Source organism: Phoca vitulina, unplaced genomic scaffold, assembly GCF_004348235.1.
Source record: "Phoca vitulina isolate PV1807 unplaced genomic scaffold, GSC_HSeal_1.0 scaffold12, whole genome shotgun sequence".
Taxonomy (NCBI): Eukaryota; Metazoa; Chordata; class Mammalia; order Carnivora; family Phocidae; genus Phoca; species Phoca vitulina.
Genome location: NW_022589715.1, coordinates 46,601,524 through 46,620,922, shown reverse-complemented (window position 1 = coordinate 46,620,922; position 19,399 = coordinate 46,601,524). Strand labels below are relative to the sequence as shown.

The 19,399-nt window shown below is 37.7% G+C and overlaps 1 protein-coding gene across 3 annotated transcripts in view; it reads right to left on the bottom strand.

Annotated features, from left to right (window-relative positions):
- The window catches only part of PIGF (phosphatidylinositol glycan anchor biosynthesis class F), a 38,196-nt gene extending 18,860 nt beyond the window's left edge, over positions 1-19,336 (bottom strand). Inside the window, exons 1-4 of one of the 3 annotated variants that reach the window (XM_032411041.1) lie at positions 19,150-19,336; positions 17,167-17,413; positions 15,873-15,964; positions 14,113-14,229 (exon numbers count right to left, since the gene is read on the bottom strand). In XM_032411041.1, the coding sequence (XP_032266932.1) occupies positions 14,113-14,229; positions 15,873-15,964; positions 17,167-17,394 (437 nt within the window). In that variant the 5' untranslated portion in view covers positions 17,395-17,413; positions 19,150-19,336. Of the gene's footprint in view, positions 1-14,112; positions 14,230-15,872; positions 15,965-17,166; positions 17,481-19,149 lie in introns of all 3 variants that reach the window. The other 2 variants (XM_032411043.1, XM_032411044.1) reach the window with 2 other exon arrangements.
- Positions 19,337-19,399: the final 63 nt, after the last annotated feature.

Genomic DNA, 19,399 nt, shown 5'->3' with positions numbered 1-19,399 from the left:
ACCCAGTTTTGCTGTTTTGTTTGCCTTGTTAACAGCTATCCTAGTATTCCACTGCATGGAGGTACCATCACTTATTCAACTAGTCCTTTCCAGGGCACATTTCATTTATTTACTTTTTTATTTTTTAAAGGATTTTATCTATTTATTTGACAGAGAGAGAGACAGCGAGAGAGGGAACACAAGCAGGGGGAGTGGGAGAGGGAGAAGCAGGCTTCCCGCGGAGCAGGGAGCCCGATGCGGGGCTGGATCCCAGGACCCTGGGACCATGACCTGAGCCGAGGGCAGACGCTTAACGACTGAGCCACCCAGGCGCCCCTAGGGCACATTTTATTTTAACAAATCAACTTTATTTGTTTGGTGGGGGAGGAGTAGAGAACAAGAACAAAAGATTTCAAAAGATCCAGCAATATCACCTACCATTCTTATTTATTAAGTATATATCTTAGAATATAAAGGTGAAAAGACATAATTCTGCCATTCTCTGAGTAGGTCTTGCTTTCAGCCTGCCCCTCAGAGTGTGACCACCCAGCTGGGTGGAGCATGAGTCTGGTTACAGTAGAGTAAAACCCCACCACAATGCAGTAAGTAGGGTTCCAAATATTCAGTTGTTTAAAATGCAAGGTTGACTTATTACAAAGTTTATGAAAAGCAGTTTCTTCCAGTCGGTGTGGGAGTAACTGAAGACATCTGTTTTGTTAGAGGATTTCTTTCATTAGAAACAGGCCGTACACACAAAATATACACTGAATTAAAGTAGCCCCAAATGACAAGTCAGTTCATAAGCCAACCACTCTGTCACCTGTCCCTCTCATTACTGCCCCACCCTCACCCTACACAAGATAAGAGCTTTAGCTTTTGAAATCGATTGAAAATTGGGACTGGAAGAAGGCTGGAGCCAATCGCCATAGATCCAAATTCGTGTTATTCTCTAGGCAATTGTTGCTATTATTGTTCTTTTTTATTTTAACACCTAAAAATGCAAGTCAATTTCTTCAGCTAGAGTTCAGCAAGACAAGAGATCTGTCCCAATCTTGGAGGGAAAAAAAATGATGAGTGTAACGTAAAGAGGTAACTATACTGTTCAGGCGATTTCAAGGATTTTCTAAGGTTAATTTTTGACTATGTGTGGCTGTCAAATGTTGGCTGATTTTCACTTAACACATAGCTCCTGTATGTTGCAATACATAAAGTGATGTGTCTAGAGACATGAAGTCTGGAAGAGGATGAAAGCAAGGTTTACTTTCTGCGGAGAGGGGTTTACTTCTTCCATTTTATGAAAGAGGAAGTTCCGCCAGAACTGAAAGAATGGGTGGCAGGTGGGCTTGATGAACTGGAGAAAGACCCGCACTGTGGGTAGAAAGAACGCAAGTAAGATTGGTCGAGGCTGAGTGGAAGAATGGGAAATAAGGCTGGAAAAGTAGGTTAGAGTTAGGATTTTTACAAATAACACCTTCGTTGAGTACAGTGAAAATCTGCCCCAGATAACCCTTTCCCAGCCATATAATTCACTCATTTAAAGTGCACAACCCAATGTTTTTTTGGTATATTTAGAGCTGTGCAACCATCATCCCAAAATGACACCCTTTTACCCATTAGCAATCACTCCCCATTTCCCCTTCCCTCCAGCCCTAGGCAACCATTAACCTACTATCTGTCTCTATGGATTCGTCTATTCTGAACATTCATATACATGGAATCATACAACGTGTGCTCTTTTGTGACTGGCTTCTTTCACTTAGCGTAATGTTTTCAAGATCCATCCATTTTGTAGCATACTTCCTTTTTTATTTTCAAATAATATTTTGTTGTATGGATGGAAATATATCACATGCATCAGTTCCTGGGACATTAGAGTTGTTTTGACTTTTTGGCTACTATGCATAATGCTACTATAATAGTCATGTACAAGTTTTGTGTGGACATATGTTCTCATTTTTCTTGGGGATATAGTAAGAAATGGAATTGCTGGGCCATATGATAACTTTGTTAAACCTTTTAAAGGAACTGCCAGACTGTTTTCCAAAGCAGCTGAGCCATCTTATATTGCCACTCGCTATGTGTGAGAATTCCAATTTCTTCCCATCCTTGCTAATACTTGTTATCATTGATCACAGCCATCTTAGTGGGCGTGAGGCAGTATATCATTGTGGTAGATTTAGGGTTAGGATTTTAGAAAAACCTGAAAAGTCACACTAAAGGAGCCACTGAAGGTTTTAAATCAAGGCAGATATGATCAGAGCTATGTTTCAACAAGGGTTATGTACATGGCTTATCTAACCTCTAAGCTCCAAGTTCCTTGGGCCAAGGGGCAAGATCCAGGTCTTCACATTTTTCATTTTTATAGCACACTGAGGCCATTGGTTACAAAATGTGCAAACATGCAGGAGGTTGTCCTCTATTTTGTTTGATGTATCCAAAGGGGTTTATGATCTTAACACATAATATAGAAAAAAAATGGAACTAGGACCTAGTTTTTAAAATAGAAAACTCTGTAGCCTATCTTCGTAAAATTAAAATTTAATATTCATCAAAATCATAATATATATCAACACCTTCAAGGTCCCAGATCACAATTAGAGGATGACACCTACTACCAATCCTTCCCTGCATCCCTCCCCACTCCCAATTTCAGCTCCCAAGGCAGACACTGTAAACTCTTCACTGTTTCTTCTGTGTACCTCAAAGTTTAAAGAGCATACATTAGGTATAGACTTTTCAAGACGTAGTTACTTCCTGCTTTCTACACTAGAAGAAGAGGACTTAGTACCCTTTTCCCACAAGCCTCCCATTGCCACATACTTATTTCTCTCTGACTCACCATTCCCTCCTCCATGGTAACATCCTCTCCTCTCGGCTGAATCAATAGCACAGTATCTACATCATTATGGTTATGAAAATGTTCATCACAGCTGAACCACACAGTAAACCACAGTCACATTTCCTTTTTTATAGTAAATTTTTCATGTTCTTTGGATGTTAAGAACTGCCTCATTTTATCCTTATGTACCTGTCACTTATGTACCTGTCACTAAACCATCCTCAAATATTCCAAAGAAACTAAACATCACCTCTAACTACTTGCTTGTGCTCTCTGTTCTCCTTCTGTCTTTCTTTTTGGAGGCACCTCACCTGCTCTGAGCTGGTCTGGCTGCTCTCTAAGCCAGAGGCACAGCTGCTGTCCTCTAACTTCCCTACACCATCATCCTGTGAATTCCCTTTGCCTCTTTCAATGCTTTTGGGTGTCCTCCTTCCTAGATTCCAAGACTTTCTCATACTTTCCTTTTTCTTTTTTTTTTTTTTAAGTACCTCCTTCAGTAGATTCCTGAGAAAGGGTAAAATAGATTTTAAAGATTGTTTAAAGTCTAAAAAGGGCTTTACTGTAACTGTTGGAAACCATTTTGCCTCAGAATTTTGAAGGCATTGCTCCATTATTTTCTGTTTCCCACCTGAAAAGTTCAGACATTCTGGCTCCCAGTCCTTTCTAGGTAAGATGTTCCCCCCACCACTGCCCTCTCTGGAAGCCTTTGGAATCTTCTCTTTACTCTTGGTTATCTAAAATTTCACAATCCTATGTCTTGGAGTGGGTGTCTTTTCAGCCATGATGCTGGAAACCCATGGGTCTTCTTAATCTACAATGTCAAGTCTTTTGGTTCTTGGCATTTTCTTTTTAAAGACTTGCTTTTTCTGCCCAGATCCTTAAGATTTTCTTTTTCTTAGTCTTTTGCTGGGAATACTACCATTTGGAATTAACCCTCTGATTTTTTTTTTACGTTTTAATCCATTTTCCCTATTTTTGCCTTTTCTGTTGGACTAAGGGAACTTTTTAACTTTTTGTTTCTACTTCTGTTGAATTTTCTTCTCTCATATTTTTTAATTTCCAAGAGCTTTCTTATTCTCTGAATATTCCTCTTGACTGTCTCTGTTCATGTTTTACGGATATAAAACAATAGACATTTTTAAAAGTTATCTTCTGGTTTTTATATCGCCTTTGTTTCCACTGAGTTTCTTTTTTGTTTTCATTTCTGCATTTCACTTTAGAGGTGTTCCTGAAATGCCCAGTGATTGTTCATTTCTCATTCTACTTAAAAGTAAAATACTTTATATGAAATGTTCAGAACAGGCAAATCTAGAGAGACAGCAAGTATTTTAGTGGTTGCCTGGGAAGGGGGTGAGGGGGTGTGCACGGGTGGGTAGGAGGGGGAGTGCTAATGGGCAGAGTTTCTTTTTGGCATGGTAAGATGTTCTAAAATTAGATTGTGGTGATGGTTACAAAGCTGTGTCTATACTTAAAAACCACTGAATTGTACATTTGAAATGGTGGGTTTTATGGTATGAAGTTATATCTCAATAAAGGTATGTTTTTAAAAACCAACAAAAAAGAAACACACTAAACAGATGACTAGATGTTCACTGTGCAGGAGTAGCACAATTCACCTGGTCAGCTTCACTGTACCAGGGAGCGAAAAGGAACCCGCCTTTTAGAGAACCCCCAAATGTCAGTATCTGTAGGTTTTTCTCTTATGCCATTTTTTTTCCCTGAAAGAAGTATTTCTATACCCTGCCTAGATGGCATAAACCTGGCCATCAGTATTCTGGGCCAAGCGAGTGAAAAAGACTAGGCAGGTGAGGATTCATCATTCAATACGTAGAATTTCATTTAATCCTTATTCCCTGAAGAGATTGTACCAAACAGGCTCAGGATCTGGGGTCAGCCAGAGTAGTTGGGGGTACAGTTGGATTTGCTCTATCTTCCCTTCCCCCACTGTGTAACTTCTATTGCTTATATTATTTTTATGGTGTTTATATTCTGTTCACTCTAACCCTAAACTGCAACTACTTTTTTAATGTAGTGAGTCCCCTTAATGTGCAAACCGCACGATTCCTTCATTTGGGGAAACTGTCTTCCATCTAATTTTGAATTACCTTCTGTTTTGTTATTTTAGGGACACTAGCGGGTCTTAAGCTCATCTCCTTTGTTCTCAGCATTTATCATTTCTTTTCTAACTGCTCTACTCTTCCCTACCTCTCATTCATTCTGATTGGCTCAAACCTTTCTTCCAAGCTAGAACCTGATTTCCTAACTTGTCTATGTTTCTAATTTATGACCTGTGGTGGTGTGGTTTGGATTCTCATTTTATTTCATTAATTCTGCAATCTCCTTCTCCACCTCATTTTTTTTAATCATCATCTTATCTTTGAGCTTTTATTGAATTTATGCTCTTAATAACATTTTTCCATGATAAACTGTGTAGAGTTTTTGTTCCTTGGGTACTATTTTCTTCCAGACTGGATTCTTTTGTCTTCCACATGCCTTTTTCTTATTATTCTATAATGTGTTTTTAGGGTTGCCATGCCATTTCCTTTTATCTTGCTCACACTTTGCATGGGCAGACTGCCCACACTACATATTTGCTCAGATACAGTAAGTGAATTATCATTAAAACTGGCTTCCCATCTTAACTAGCACCAATTTTTCCTGTCTTGAAGCTGCATTTTGAGGACTGGATGTTATTTTCTACCCAGTTTTCTGTAACCTGAGGCAGAAGAAAAGAAGGGAGGCAGGGAGGCAGCATAAGGGAAATGCTATCCCTGCAATTTAATCAGTAATATTCTGCTGAAATTTAATAAATGGTTCGACTGATCAAACTTCCAAAAATTTCTGACCAGGGCTTATGCATCCCATTAGAAATCAGATGAAGCTACTATGGGGTAGCAGTCTGTCCCCTTGGCAGAACCCAGGAGGCAGCAGCCCTCATAAATGGATAAAAAGTAAACAGCCCTGATTGGGATTTAGGGAAACAGCCCTCTATTGGTAGGTAGGTTCATACTCTTCAAATCAGAACTTTAGTTGGGCAGTCTCTGTCAACTTCTTTTGATCTAGGAATTCTACCCCAGGAATCTAGGCTACAGAAACTGTTGTACAAGTACATAAAATTATATGGTACAGAGATGTCATAACAACACTATTTATAATCCTGAAAACTTGAAAATAATCTTCAATAGGAAATTAAATGAACCATGGTACATGGAATGCTTGCCCAACATTCATCTCATCCCTGAGGATCAGACTAATTAAATCATGGTGATCCCATTCTCTCTCTCAGTGATTAGCTTAGGAAGACTCAAAGGAGAGGAGTTCAGCCTGAGGCTAAGAACCAGGAGAATCAGTGAGAAGCACAGCTACACCTTGACTATCTATCTGTATCTAGAACCATACAATCTCTGCTATGTCAGATAATCAGTTTCCCGATTGTTCAAACCAATGTAAACAGAAGTATTCTTACTTAAGGATGAAGATATACTAAGGACATTATGCAAGAAGAGGTAGATTATACACACATACAGTTAAAGATGTTCCTAATAAGTTAAAAAAAAAAATAAGTTATAAAGCAGTGATAATATAACCATTTTTGCTTTTAAATTGCAAATATGTGATACGCGTGGACGAACTTAGACTAAAATCTGTTGTAATGGCTGCTTCTTTGATAGGATTACTAGGATCTTTTAACTTTCTGTATTTCTCTATTATTTGAGTTTTTACATTATATATTCTTTTGTAATCAACAAGATAAAAATAAATTCCTTTCTATTAACTAATTTATAGCAGCGCTGACATTGGTTTATTACCCTTCTGTAAGTTTCCATAATAAAGTCATCTGAATTCTATGGTTTGGGGTTAATGTTTTCATAGTTAAGGAATGTATACACATAGTCAAGAGGGCTGAGAATATAATAAATGGCTCACCATTCTGTGGACAAACTTAAAAAGTAACTAAAACAATACGACAGACCAATCTTCATGACAATGAGCTCCAAGTAACTGTCCATATTATTTGCCTCCACTGAAATTCATCATATCAAACATTAATTGAAATAAATAGACCATGTTGAATGCTTACTATGTTCCAGACACTGTACTGGGTGCCTGGAGTAGCTAACAGTGAGCACTGTGGCTTAGATAGGCTGTCCTCAAAACAGTGCTTCTTTAAATGAGCTGATCTTTTTAACTATTGAGCTCTTCATCGAAAAAGGAGACCACACACAACTAACTCCTCCTGGTGGCTAAAGACATTTTACAGAATTTTACTCCCCTACTGAATGAATATTAAAACCAGTGCCTCTTTGCCACTAAATTTTCATGCCCTCATCAAGGCTAAGTTATCTATTTTTTACAATGTATACATTTTTGGTCATTCACTATCTTTTTACTGTTAAATGTCCTTGGTGGTTTTTTCCGTATAAAATCAATTTCCATGCAAAGATGACCAAAAACGCCTGCTGTTCTTTGTCTACACAAACAGGTCTTACTATCTTTACCTTGGCAAGATAACCACAAATTCAGGAACCTATTCAGAAATTCAAGTTTTTCAGTTCACCAAAAGTGGTCAGATCCTGATTTTAAAACATGAGAATAACAGCATTAAAGAACTGATAAATCAAAAAGCCAACTTCAATGAAAAATATAGGCTTAAGGTAGTCAGAATGTTACTTTCTTTTATAAGAAAGTCTACAAAACAAAACAAAAAAAACCCCACAATAATTATAACAGCAAGGCAACAAACTGAATTATACTAGTACACATTGAGTATGCTCAGTAATAAATACCAAACAGAAGCTGGCAGAAGTTAAGAAACCAAATTATTTTTCTACCTTCAAGTTTCTTTAAAATAGCATTCCTTAAGGAGAATACCATTTTCCGGCTAGCAAGGAAACCGACAAAGATCTGTAAGTTTCATAATACATGCTGTTAAAGGTTTGGGGAGGTAAGTGCCAATGGGAATATAAATTGGTTCAAGCTCTGTAAAATAGCATTCCTTTGTATTTTTTTAATCTAGAATAACTTCACATTTACTTTAAGGAAAAGTCTTGTTAAAATAGTATCATTTATGTCATTTAGTTAAGTATCAAATCTCAATAGTAACAGAACTGGTCCTTTACTCTTGGGATATAATTCCTACACAGTTCTCAGGATCAAAGCTCTTATGTTTCTCAGTCTTCATCTGGTTATCATCTACTCAATATTAAGCATGCAAATAAATACATTAACAATTTGGATATAGTACTTATTTTGCATAGAATAGTATAAAACATTTATACTGATTCCATACTGAGCGAGGTGTCAGCCCAATTCAAAACTGGCCTGTTCTTTCTGAACATTTTAGTCATATTTCAATAATACTAAAAAACAAAAAAACTCTTCCGTGTTTTATACGCTAAGACACAGGATAAATGATAAAAAGATTGAAAGCTCTAAAATCTTCAATCAAGAAAATATTTTATGCACTTTTAATGAATTAGAACTACAGCAAAAGAACTTCAAATCAAAATTTTAATTTCTGTTGTAAATAATTATTGGGTAGAAAGAAAAATGTATTTTCATGTTAGTATAACCTCCCTAAATAATAATGGAATTCTCTGAAACCAAAGTTGTGACTCAATGTAAATAATGCTAACTGTATACTAGGACAATTCTGAAATAACATACAAGTTGTTTTTGTGGGTATTTCATATTATCACTTCAGAACCACCAGATCTTTGCATTTTTAAAATATTTTCGCCTCACAGTGAACATTTAAGAAGGCCAACTCTAACATTAAACAAGTTAATCTATCAAATTAACTCTTCCCTTAACTCATTCAAAATTTGACATGCTATTTATGCTAAATTCTTAAAAGTGTGATAAAAATGCCAGGGAAGAAACTGAACTATCGCTAAGGGATGGTGGAGACATGAAGACTTAAGTTGCCCTCTCATGACAAAGTTCAAATTAATTTTACATTAAACCAACTGAAAATACTTCCTCCTTCTCCATGGTTGTCCATGCCCTACACTCCTTGGTCTGCTACCTAAACCAGGAAGAGGTACCAAGACAAAGAGCAGCCAGGACTGGAAGTATGAAATATAAAAATGCTCCCTGACATTTGTTAATCCACTTGACAAACATTTCTTAAGCATTTGCTATTTGATTTCATTTATCTCACTCAGTTCTGATAATAACCCTGCAAAGAGCTTATTAGCATTCTTCTAACAGTATTTCACATGAGGATCTCTGAAGGTAAATAGCTTCTCTAAGATCACCACTACGTAGTGAAGAGAAGGCAGGAACTCATTTTCTGACCCTCAGTGTGGTCTTCTAAAACCTTCTGTCCTTATCAGATGATCTGCATTCAAGTGCCAGCTCTACTGCTTACTGGCTATTCCAGGGCTTGGGCAAATCACTTAACCTGTCAGCTTTCTAGTATCTTCACCTAGAAAACAGTGAGAACAGGAGTATCTCACCAGACTGCTGTGAGATTTAAATGCTCTAAGACACATGAACATGCTTTAAAAGTTGTTACTTTTGCCTATTACTATTTCATGCCCTGCCCTGTGCGATGTTAACTGTTTCATATTACAAATTGATTATTTTTAGCTATAGACCTCCAGTAACAGAGCTATTATCTTGTTGTATGTTAGAAATTTTCGAAGGATATTTCTGCAGTCTACCGAGGTTTAGGTGGCATAAAAGAAATCTAAAAACTTCTTGATTCAGGCCTAATTTTCAATACCCCCCAAATAAGTTTAATATTGGCAAAACCTAATCCATTATAATTTTCCTTTTGACTAGGTAGTATATTACTATGGTTTAAATTTCAAAAGACACCAAAGGGTATTAGTAGGTGCAAAGTCTTCTGAGCTGGTCCCCTAGCTTCTCAGACCCCCTCCCCAGAGACAACCAATATTTTTGTCAGTATCTCATGTATTCTTCCAAAGATACACAGGTGTATCTATTCTCTCCTGCTCACTTTTTACGTAAACAGTAGCATCCTACATACATTTCTTCACCTTGCTTTTTTCCACTTAACAGCATTATCAGTAAATAAAGAAGTGGTTGGGTTGTTGTTGTTTTTTTAACTGCATTAAATTTAACTTAATCCACCCCTTATTAAAGGACATTTAAGCTGCTTCAAAGCTACAATGAGTAATCTTACTCACTGAATATTCTGTAGGTATGAAAATATATCTAGTGCATAAAATCCTAGAAGTGGAACTGCTAGGTCAAAAGATGGGTATTTTTAATTTTTACAGGTATTACCGAACTGCCCTTCACAGAGCTTGAACCAATTTATATTCCCATTGGCACTTACCTCCCCAAACCATATGTATTATGAAACTTACAGATCTTTGTCAGTTTGCTTGCTAGCCGGAAAATGGTATTCCCCTTCCTATAATTTTTAGTTTTACTTTGTTATAGATCTTTCTGAGAAGGGATAAAGTGCCGATAGGTACGAAAACAAGGTGACAACAAATTAACTCTGCAAACCTCAAAATACTCAAAAGTCGAATTTTATAATAAATTTTTAAAAAGCTCTTTTCAACCTAGCAGAAAATAATAGGCATGCTGCAAGGTATAGTTCAGGCTAAATGTAGAAATAGGGTTAAAGCAGAATTAGAAAATATATACATATTAAATTTGTGGTAAGTTACTAAGAGAAATTAAGGGTAGTTTCTCTGTTTCCCTTGAGTTTTGAAGTTTGATTTTTTTTTCAATTTTAAAATTTTAGGAACTTATATATATATAGTCAGTTCTGCTATAATGCTTATCTTGAACATGCAAATTTGTTCCCATTTGACTGATATATTAGGGAACAATATGAGCAATTTCATCTGAGAAACACTAAGTAAACACATAAAAACTGCACCCATCGGCACTGAGCAGTGTATGAATACACAAAACATGCACATCCCCCAAACATCTATCACATAATCAAAACAGTGGGGTACTGACATAAGGATAAATATATAGGTCAATGGAAAAACAACTAAAGATCATGTGTTTATGATCAACTGATTTTTGACAAGGGTGCCAAAATCACTCAAAGGGGGAAAATAGCCTTTTCAACAAAAGGTGCTGAGACAACTGGTGGGCCACATGCAAAAGAATGAAGGTAGGCCCTTACCTCACACTGTATACAAAAACTTATACAAAATGGACCAAAGACCCAAATGTAAAACCTAAAATTATAAAACTCTTAGAAGAAAACATAGGAGTAAATCTTTATGACCTTGGATTTGGCAATGGATTCTTAGATGACCCTAAAAAACGCACAGCAACAAAAGACAAAAATTGATTAATTAGATTTCATCAAAATTAAAATGTTTAGTGCTTCAAAGGACACAATGAAGAGAGTGAAAAGATAACCCACAGAAAGAAAGAATGTGCAAATCATGTATACGATAAAGGATTTGTATTTAGAATATATAAAGAACTCTTACAACTTAAGAGTAAAAAAGACAAATAACCCAATTCAAAAATGACCAAAGGATCTGAAGAGATATTTCTCCAAGGAAAATATATAATTGCTAATAGGCACATGAAAAGATGCTTGACATCATTAGCCAGTAGGGAAATGCAAATAAAAAAACCCAAGGAAATAACACTTTACACCCATTAGGATGGCGCTAATCATAAAGGCAGGTAATAACAACTGTTGGCAAGGCTGCAGGAGGAGAACTGGAGGCTTCATACCCTGCTGTGGGAATGTAAAATGGTGCAGCCACCTTGGAAAACAGTCTGGCAGTTCCTCAAACAATTAAACAAGTTATCATAAGACCCAGCAATTCCACTCCTAGGCATATACTCAAAAAAATAAAAACATTATGTCCATACAAAAACCTGTATACAAATGCTCCCAGCTGCTCAGTCATAAGAGCAAAAAGTAGAAACAACGCAGATGTCCATCAGCTGATGAGTGGGTAAACAAAATGTGGCATACAAACGCACAATGGAATGCTATTCGACCATAAAAAGGAATGAACTACTGCAGAGATGAACTTTGAAAATATTATGGGTAAGTGAAAGAAGCTAATCACAAAAGATCACATTTTATATGAGAACACTTTTACGAATGTCCAGAATAGGCAAATCTACAGAAACAGTAGAGATTAGTTGTTGCTTAGGGCTAGAGGAGCAGGGGTAAGGAGGAGATACCTAAAGGGTATGGAGTTTCTTTTTTGAGGTGATGAAAATGTTCTAAACTTGACAGTGATGATGGCTGCACAACTCTTGTGAATATACTAAAAACCAATGAACTGTACACTTTAAATAGGCAAAGTGTATGGTATTTGAATTATATCTCAATACTACTTAAAACTCATCTCCCTGGGTTGCTGGCAGGGAGGTGGGTAGGGGGGATGGGATAAATGGGTGATGGGCATTAAGGAGGGCACTTGTTATGATGAGCACTGGGTGCTGTATGTAAGTGATGAGTCACTAAATTCTATTCCTGAAACTAATATTATACTGTATGTTAACTAATGAATTTAAATAAAAATTTGAAACACAAAACAATAAAAACAAAAACAAAACAAAACAAACCCCAACTCCCAGCTCTCTTAGTTTCCCTCATGTGTATGAGTCACACCTTCCACATCTGGTCCTTACTTCCCATCAGATTTAACAGCAACCTTCCTTTACCACTTCATAATAACTTACAAGTGGCAACTCTTCCCACACTACTTCCAGAAAGCAAATTTCAGGGGTTTTTTTTCCCCAAGGAAAAGGACCATATTCATTATAATGTTTATCAACTTAACTATTTAACATGTATAAAACTATACTACCATTTTTATTAAGTTCCTATCTTTTTTATGTATTATTGTCAAGAGTTTTCGAGTGTTATGCCTCAATCCTGCCTTTCCCATAAGCTCTGTGTTTTTTAGTGCCCAATTTTGCATAGTGTAGGGATTTCTAGGGATGCATATTGCACACTATGGCAGAACTAACTGCAGAATCAGATGACAACGTCTCCCCCAAATATACCATTATTAGAAACACAGTTCAAAGCTGAGTAAATCACCAATCCAAACCTATAATGTTTCAACTGTTTTTTACTGCTTAAAAATTTCAAACTAAAATGCTAGAAGAAATGAATGCCATTAGAGATACTATGGTAACAATGTGGGAAAGTTTTCAATGATTACACTTTTGTTTTCTAGAGACCTTATCGACACCAGAAGACAGTTCTGCAGGGAAACAATATTCATTTCAAAAGGAAAACGTCAATAATTTCTGGAGCCTAGCTGCTAGCCAGCATGCAGCCTCTGTACTACTTGCGCTGTTCCCTTCCAAATTACAAAAATTACCACTTTCACTTCAGTTTCTATGGTTTCATTCATTACCTTAGCATGGATATCTTTCCCTTTTCCCTTCATCTCACCAAATCTCACACTCCTGATCCAAATCCTTTACTGACCATTCCCCCATCCAGCTCATTCTTCAGTGGTTTCCTACCCCTCTGAGTTCCAATAGCATTTACTATCTGATTGACACAATTTTAATCTCATATTGTTTGTTCATTTTATTCTTGTCCCTTGACCATACAACTTCTCAGCAAGAGAATTATGGCTAATACTTCAGCACCCACACAAAGCTTCACAGCATGGAGCACAGAGTAAGAACTCAAGAAATTTTTGCTATTGGGTGATAAAGAGGACAAAATCACGGGCACCAAATAACTTCACAGCTTTCTTAGTCACAATTTAACCATTTCTGATAGGAACCATTTCAATGCCTTTGAAGAAGCTAACTAACTTAGCTGTGCTTAATTTATATATGGCTGCTAAGGAAATAAAATCCTATAAAACTTGCACTCAGAAGTCTTACCACAAAAGAGGCTAAACAAGAAATTATAGTTGTTACACTAAGCATTTTTAGATTTTGGATCCCAATTCTACATTATAAGATGTATGGAAGCAATTTTATCTGTAGCAATTTTATCACAGTGACAAATCATCCCTGAGGAGTGGTTCTCAAAGCCTTCTTTTGGTAGGGGAAACCTTTTTTCAAACAAAAGGCGAAGTGGAATCCTCCCATACAGAAAAAAAGCAGAGCTGATCTTGCTAAAGTGGAAGGAGGAGCCTAGAGTTCTACTTGCTTGAGTCCCCCCTCAAATGTATACAACCCCTTCCCTATCCCCAATCCCCAACCGCGGTGGGCCCTTAAGGCATTCTTGAGAATCACAGTCTGGAAAAACACTCGTAGAATAATCAGAAAGCTGCCATGAATAGAAAAACACTACATTAATTTTTTTTTAATTTCAAACACCACTAAAATATAAAATTAAAACTTACCCATTTCTGCTGAAAACTCTTAGCCATGCTTTGATGTTTGGTCCTAACAAACACAAACAAGGTACAGTAGTAAAGGTAGACAAAATAACTGCAAATAAAAATGTTTCCAACACCAACCTAGGAAAAAAAAGCTTTATTAATTTTTTTAAAGCATTAAACGTGCATGTACACGACATAATCTTGGTTATTTAAATAGATTTAACATAAAAACATTTTCTTATACTTTACTTTGAAAGGTAACAGGAGTCCTACCAAAATGATAACTATAAAAAATTTTACTACTGAAATACAAGCTATAAAAAACAATCTAGCAAATACCCGGCTTTATTTTTTTTTAAAGATTTTATTTATTTATTTGTCAGAGAGAGAGAAAGAACAAGCAGGGGGAGTGGCAGGCAGAGGGAGAAGCAGACTCCCGGCTAAGCAAGGAGCCCGATGTGGGACTTGATCCCAGGACCCCGGGATCATGACCTGAGCTGAAGGCAGATGCTCAACCGACTGAGCCACTCAAGCGTCCCAAATATCAGGCTTTAATGATAGAGTTCAGAAGTGTTAAATACCCTCTGATCCATATGAGACTCTCCACTGCAAGCAACCCCATTTTTAGATAATTAACTTTCTTCCTGAATAGTCTCTGGAACTTTCTCTACAACTACTGGTTCAACTCTAGCTTATACTGGAGCCACTTGGAAAGTGAGATAAAGATTGGGGGGCTGCATCCCTAGAGTTTCTGCAGCCTGAGAATTTGCTTTTGATAAAATGCTGATGCTGCTGGTTTTAGAACCACTGCTCAAGACATTCATTCTACTCTACAATGGATTAAATAGAAACTACCATTTCCCATTACAAAGGTCTTGTCCTCACCTCTCTAGAAAAGAACTACCCATTAATTTAGTGTGTGTATATATACAACTATGTGTAAATATACATAAAACTACATACATAACTATATGTGTGTGTCACAACTTGTCTCACCGTGATCTTTTTTTTTTTTTTAAAGATTTTATTTATTTGACAGAGAGAGAGAGAGCAAGAGAGGGAACACAAGCAGGGGGAGTGGGGGAGGGAGAAGCAGGCTTCCCGTGGAGCAGGGAGCCCAATGCGGGGCTCGATCCCAGGACCCTGGGATCATGACCTGAGCCGAAGGCAGACGCTTAACAACTGAGCCACCCAGGCGCCCCTCTCACCGTGATCATTAATCACTGCTAGATGAAGTTTCCCAGCCTGTGATGAACATTATATAAGAAATATTCATGAATTTAGTTTTTTTAAAAAACTGGTCAGCTTTGAAAAAGTGCTGAGTTAAATTCTGCCTTTAAACTATCAACATTAGGTTATTAAATAATTAAATACAGGAATCTATTGACTTAAGAAAAACTTCTTTCAAGCACTTCAGAATCATATTTACTGATATGCTAATTGTAACTAATTTATACATATCATTATGGTAAGTTCCCTTAGAGGTTCTAAGGGCCACACATTTATTGGTATAGTTTCTCATCTACCTCCCCACCCCCCACATGCAATGGGGCAATAAAAGGCTAGGTAATAGAAGCATTTAATGAATTAAGTTATTCTCCTTATGAAGTAATGTTAAAAGAATATCATTACTAACAAAGGGCAATGATGTCAGTATCCTTCTGTGATCTGGTAATTAAACACACCATGGTTTTTCATTCATCACCAACAGAATTAGTGCTTTGTTTAGTAAACAAGTGTTTTAAAATATTATTGCCTTAAGGTAAAAATTTCAGACTTACTCTATGAGTGGTGCTCCATATAGAACAAAAATTACATGAAAGAAGAAACATGACATAAGAAAGTAGATACAGCATTTCAAAAACCTGGTTATCTAAAAAAGAAATGAGAACAATTTGAAGGCTCAAGACAATGCCTAGAGGACAGCAAATGCTTCCACTTTATCTACAAATACAACTTATTCCCATGTGTGCAACAGTTGAATGTTCTTTACGTCGGGTAGCCTGAAGTGCACGGACCTCTAGAGAGCCCCACAAAAGAGCCTACAAGTCACAAATCATCACCCATATTCCACCCACCTAATCAGCACTAGAATCAAAAAAGCATTTCTGTTCCTACAGTATTCATTGAGCTATGTTACTAATCAGTATTTATAAAATATTTACCAACAACAGAACGCTATGATACAAAAAAACGCACAGTCCTTATTATGTGATGCATGAAATCTTTGCAGAAAATAAGAACTACAGTTTTTTTTTTTTTCATTTAAAAACAAAATTCATTTAATTCATTTAAAAAACAAAACAATTTGGAAAATTGTACCAAAAAAGCACAATACTAAATAATTCCCCAAATCATATTCATGTGATTATATGATGCATATGATAAAAGACCTGCATGTCTGCAAATCAGTGTGGGATCTACTTGATTTGGAGCTTAAGAAGATCTAATTATAAGACACACAGTGAGTTTTTTAATTGTAGGGGAGTAAATGTGTTTTAAATTATCTAAGAAAGCTACACATAGTATTGGGTAATGTTAAGGGAGGACTTTATTAATTTAAAGTAATAGTTAAGTGTTACACATAGTGAATATTCCAGAAAATAGATTCTGATATTTGAAAACTTTAACACTGTTTAGTCGAGGCAGGTCATGTTCAAAACAAAGCTACCACAGAGGCTTATTTGGTAATTTCTGAAAAATCCATTAAGTTTCTCTCAGAAATGGAAAAAATAAATGAAAATAAACTAAAATGTCTTATAAAGTTTAAAGATATGAGTGCTACATCATGCATTTATCTGCAATGGTGACTTAAAACATGACTATCTAGGTTTACAATGCTGTAATATCCATTGAAGACATCCTAATTCCACAACTGATGCTTGGCAAGGGTCTATCGAACATTGTGGGCACCTTCCAGCAATAATAGGCTATTGATTTGGAAAAAAAAAAAAAAAATCAGGTTCTCTTTACTCATTGTAAATAACCCCATGAGTACTTGAATAATACTTTATTCTTTCATTAAAAGAAACACTACCTCTATCTAAAAATCAGTTATTAAGAAATAAGCCTTACCTTGTATGATAATGAACTTCTTTTAGAGGATGCATTTGGTTTCACTACTAAATATAATACTAGATTGACGGCAGTTACAAAAACAGAACAGATGCACAACCATGTCAAGTGTGTTTCCAATATTGAGAAGTTCTCCAAGAAGAATGATGGAATGAAGACGCTTAGGATAATTGAAAATATGCATAAAAGATGGGTATACAGTAGTCTCTTGATATCAGTATCTTTCATGGTGTTTTCTTGAGGCTATCTAATGAAAAATTAAGAAAAGAGCATATCCAGTAATGATTTTTTCCATTGTCTAAATGGTCCAACACCTAAAAGTAAGCAAGAACAAGTCAATTTTCTACGCACAATAATGTATTAGTTTCAGAATATGGGAAGATGCATATGTATAAATGTACATGTAGACTAATATGGCTCAAAAAGGTCTCAGAGCTTGAAGAGGACAAATTTACTAATTTCTTAAATATTTATAACTAGCTTCTGTAAAAGGATCATGTATTAGGTCCAATTAAGGGATTCGTTTTCTTTTCTTTTTCTGTTTTTTGCCAAAATCACAGAGGTAAAAACAACATGCACGGATTAATGATTTGCTCTTGTTGGAAATATAACCTATGCATTCTAGAAACCCCATGAATACACTTTGGCCAAAATGTTGGCTTTTTTTTTTTTTTTAACCACTGTGGACCCTTGTCTAACATCACAGTAGTTCACATCTTCTGGCAAATGACAAGTGACACCAAGTGCACACTTGAATACTCAAATGGTGGCCAGTGTAATCAAGAAAGTTCAAAGAACATTATGCTAAACTAAGGGATCCCAATGCTCCAGAAATACCAAAATGACAATGTCTGTTTCATGTGCTAAGTTCCAATCAAAAGTAGAGCATAAATAAGAGAAAAAAGTCTACTTTCTCTCTATAAAATACACATTATATGTATAATATGTTTATTTATAAATTACTTAACATAATACATAGTACTGACTAATGTTAAGTAGGACCTTATTAAAGTAACAATCCACATGTTACACTGTGGTGAATATTCCAGAAAAACAAAAGGGGAAGTCCAGGCCTTATCCTAACAGCTCTGATCTAATTCACACTACAATTTTCCAAGGCAAATATTCTACTGATAAGGAAACAGGATAAGACACGTTAGGGGACATGTCCAAGGTCCCAAGCTCCCAAGCACGAAAGCCACATCAAAGCCTCGCCTCTTTGATATAAAGATACACATCAGGGGTTGAGAAAAGAACAAACTGCAAGAAGGGAGAATGGAAAAGTTTCTCGCAGGTCCTATCCTCCGCGGACTGAGAGGCGGGGCGGAGGATCCGGAATACACTGTCTCAACCGACACCTCTTCGGATTATTCTTCTGGGCACCTCTCAGAATCCCAAGTGACATGAGCAGATTTGGATCTAATACAGTGAGCAGTACCCAAACTCAAATGCTTACTGAATGAATGAACGAACGAAGGAAAGAGGGTGGGCCCTGCGAAAGCAGCCCTGGGGTGGGCCCTGGCGAGCACACAAGGACGCCCGTCGGGCGCCCCTCCGGCGGCCACGGCCCTGGCGTCCGCCGTCTGACCTAGCCCGGGTTCGCAGGCACTGAGGCTCGCACAGGAGCCTCCGCGGAAATCGCAGGACCTGTCTCGGCAGCCCCACCCCAAACTCGGTCGCTCGGGACTCTGCCCAAGCCTCACCCAGGGCGAGTGTGAGCAGCGGGGGACGCGCTGAGAGGCATAATCAAAGAGCACGGGCGCGGAGACCAGGAGAAATGGGAGGGCCACGCAGAAAGACGGCTCCGAAAGAGAACCGGGTCCATCAGGGCAGCCCCTGGGTCACGCCGGAAGGGTGGCCCTCGGACGGACGGCGGGCGCGGGCGGGCTGGGGGCACATACGCTCTCGGTTATATGGGCAGTTGGTGGGGGCTGCTTGCACCCCCGGGAGGCCCGCGTGCCGGGAGGGTTCCGCTGGGCTTACCTAACTCTCCCGCCAGCGGAAGAGAAACGGGGTCTACTACCTCCCACCATCAGGTACGATTCGCCGCCCTGGCCATCGCGCAGGCGCAGGCCTGTGGGGCGGAGACCCAAGACCGCACAGCCAATTGCAGAACCGGAGGGGCGGGCAATGGGAACAGCCCCGCCTTCCAGCTCGCGTTTAATTCCTCCCGCGGCTTCTCAGGTGTGGAATGGGCGGGGCGGAGGGCGGAAGGGCCGGAAGTGGGTTGTCG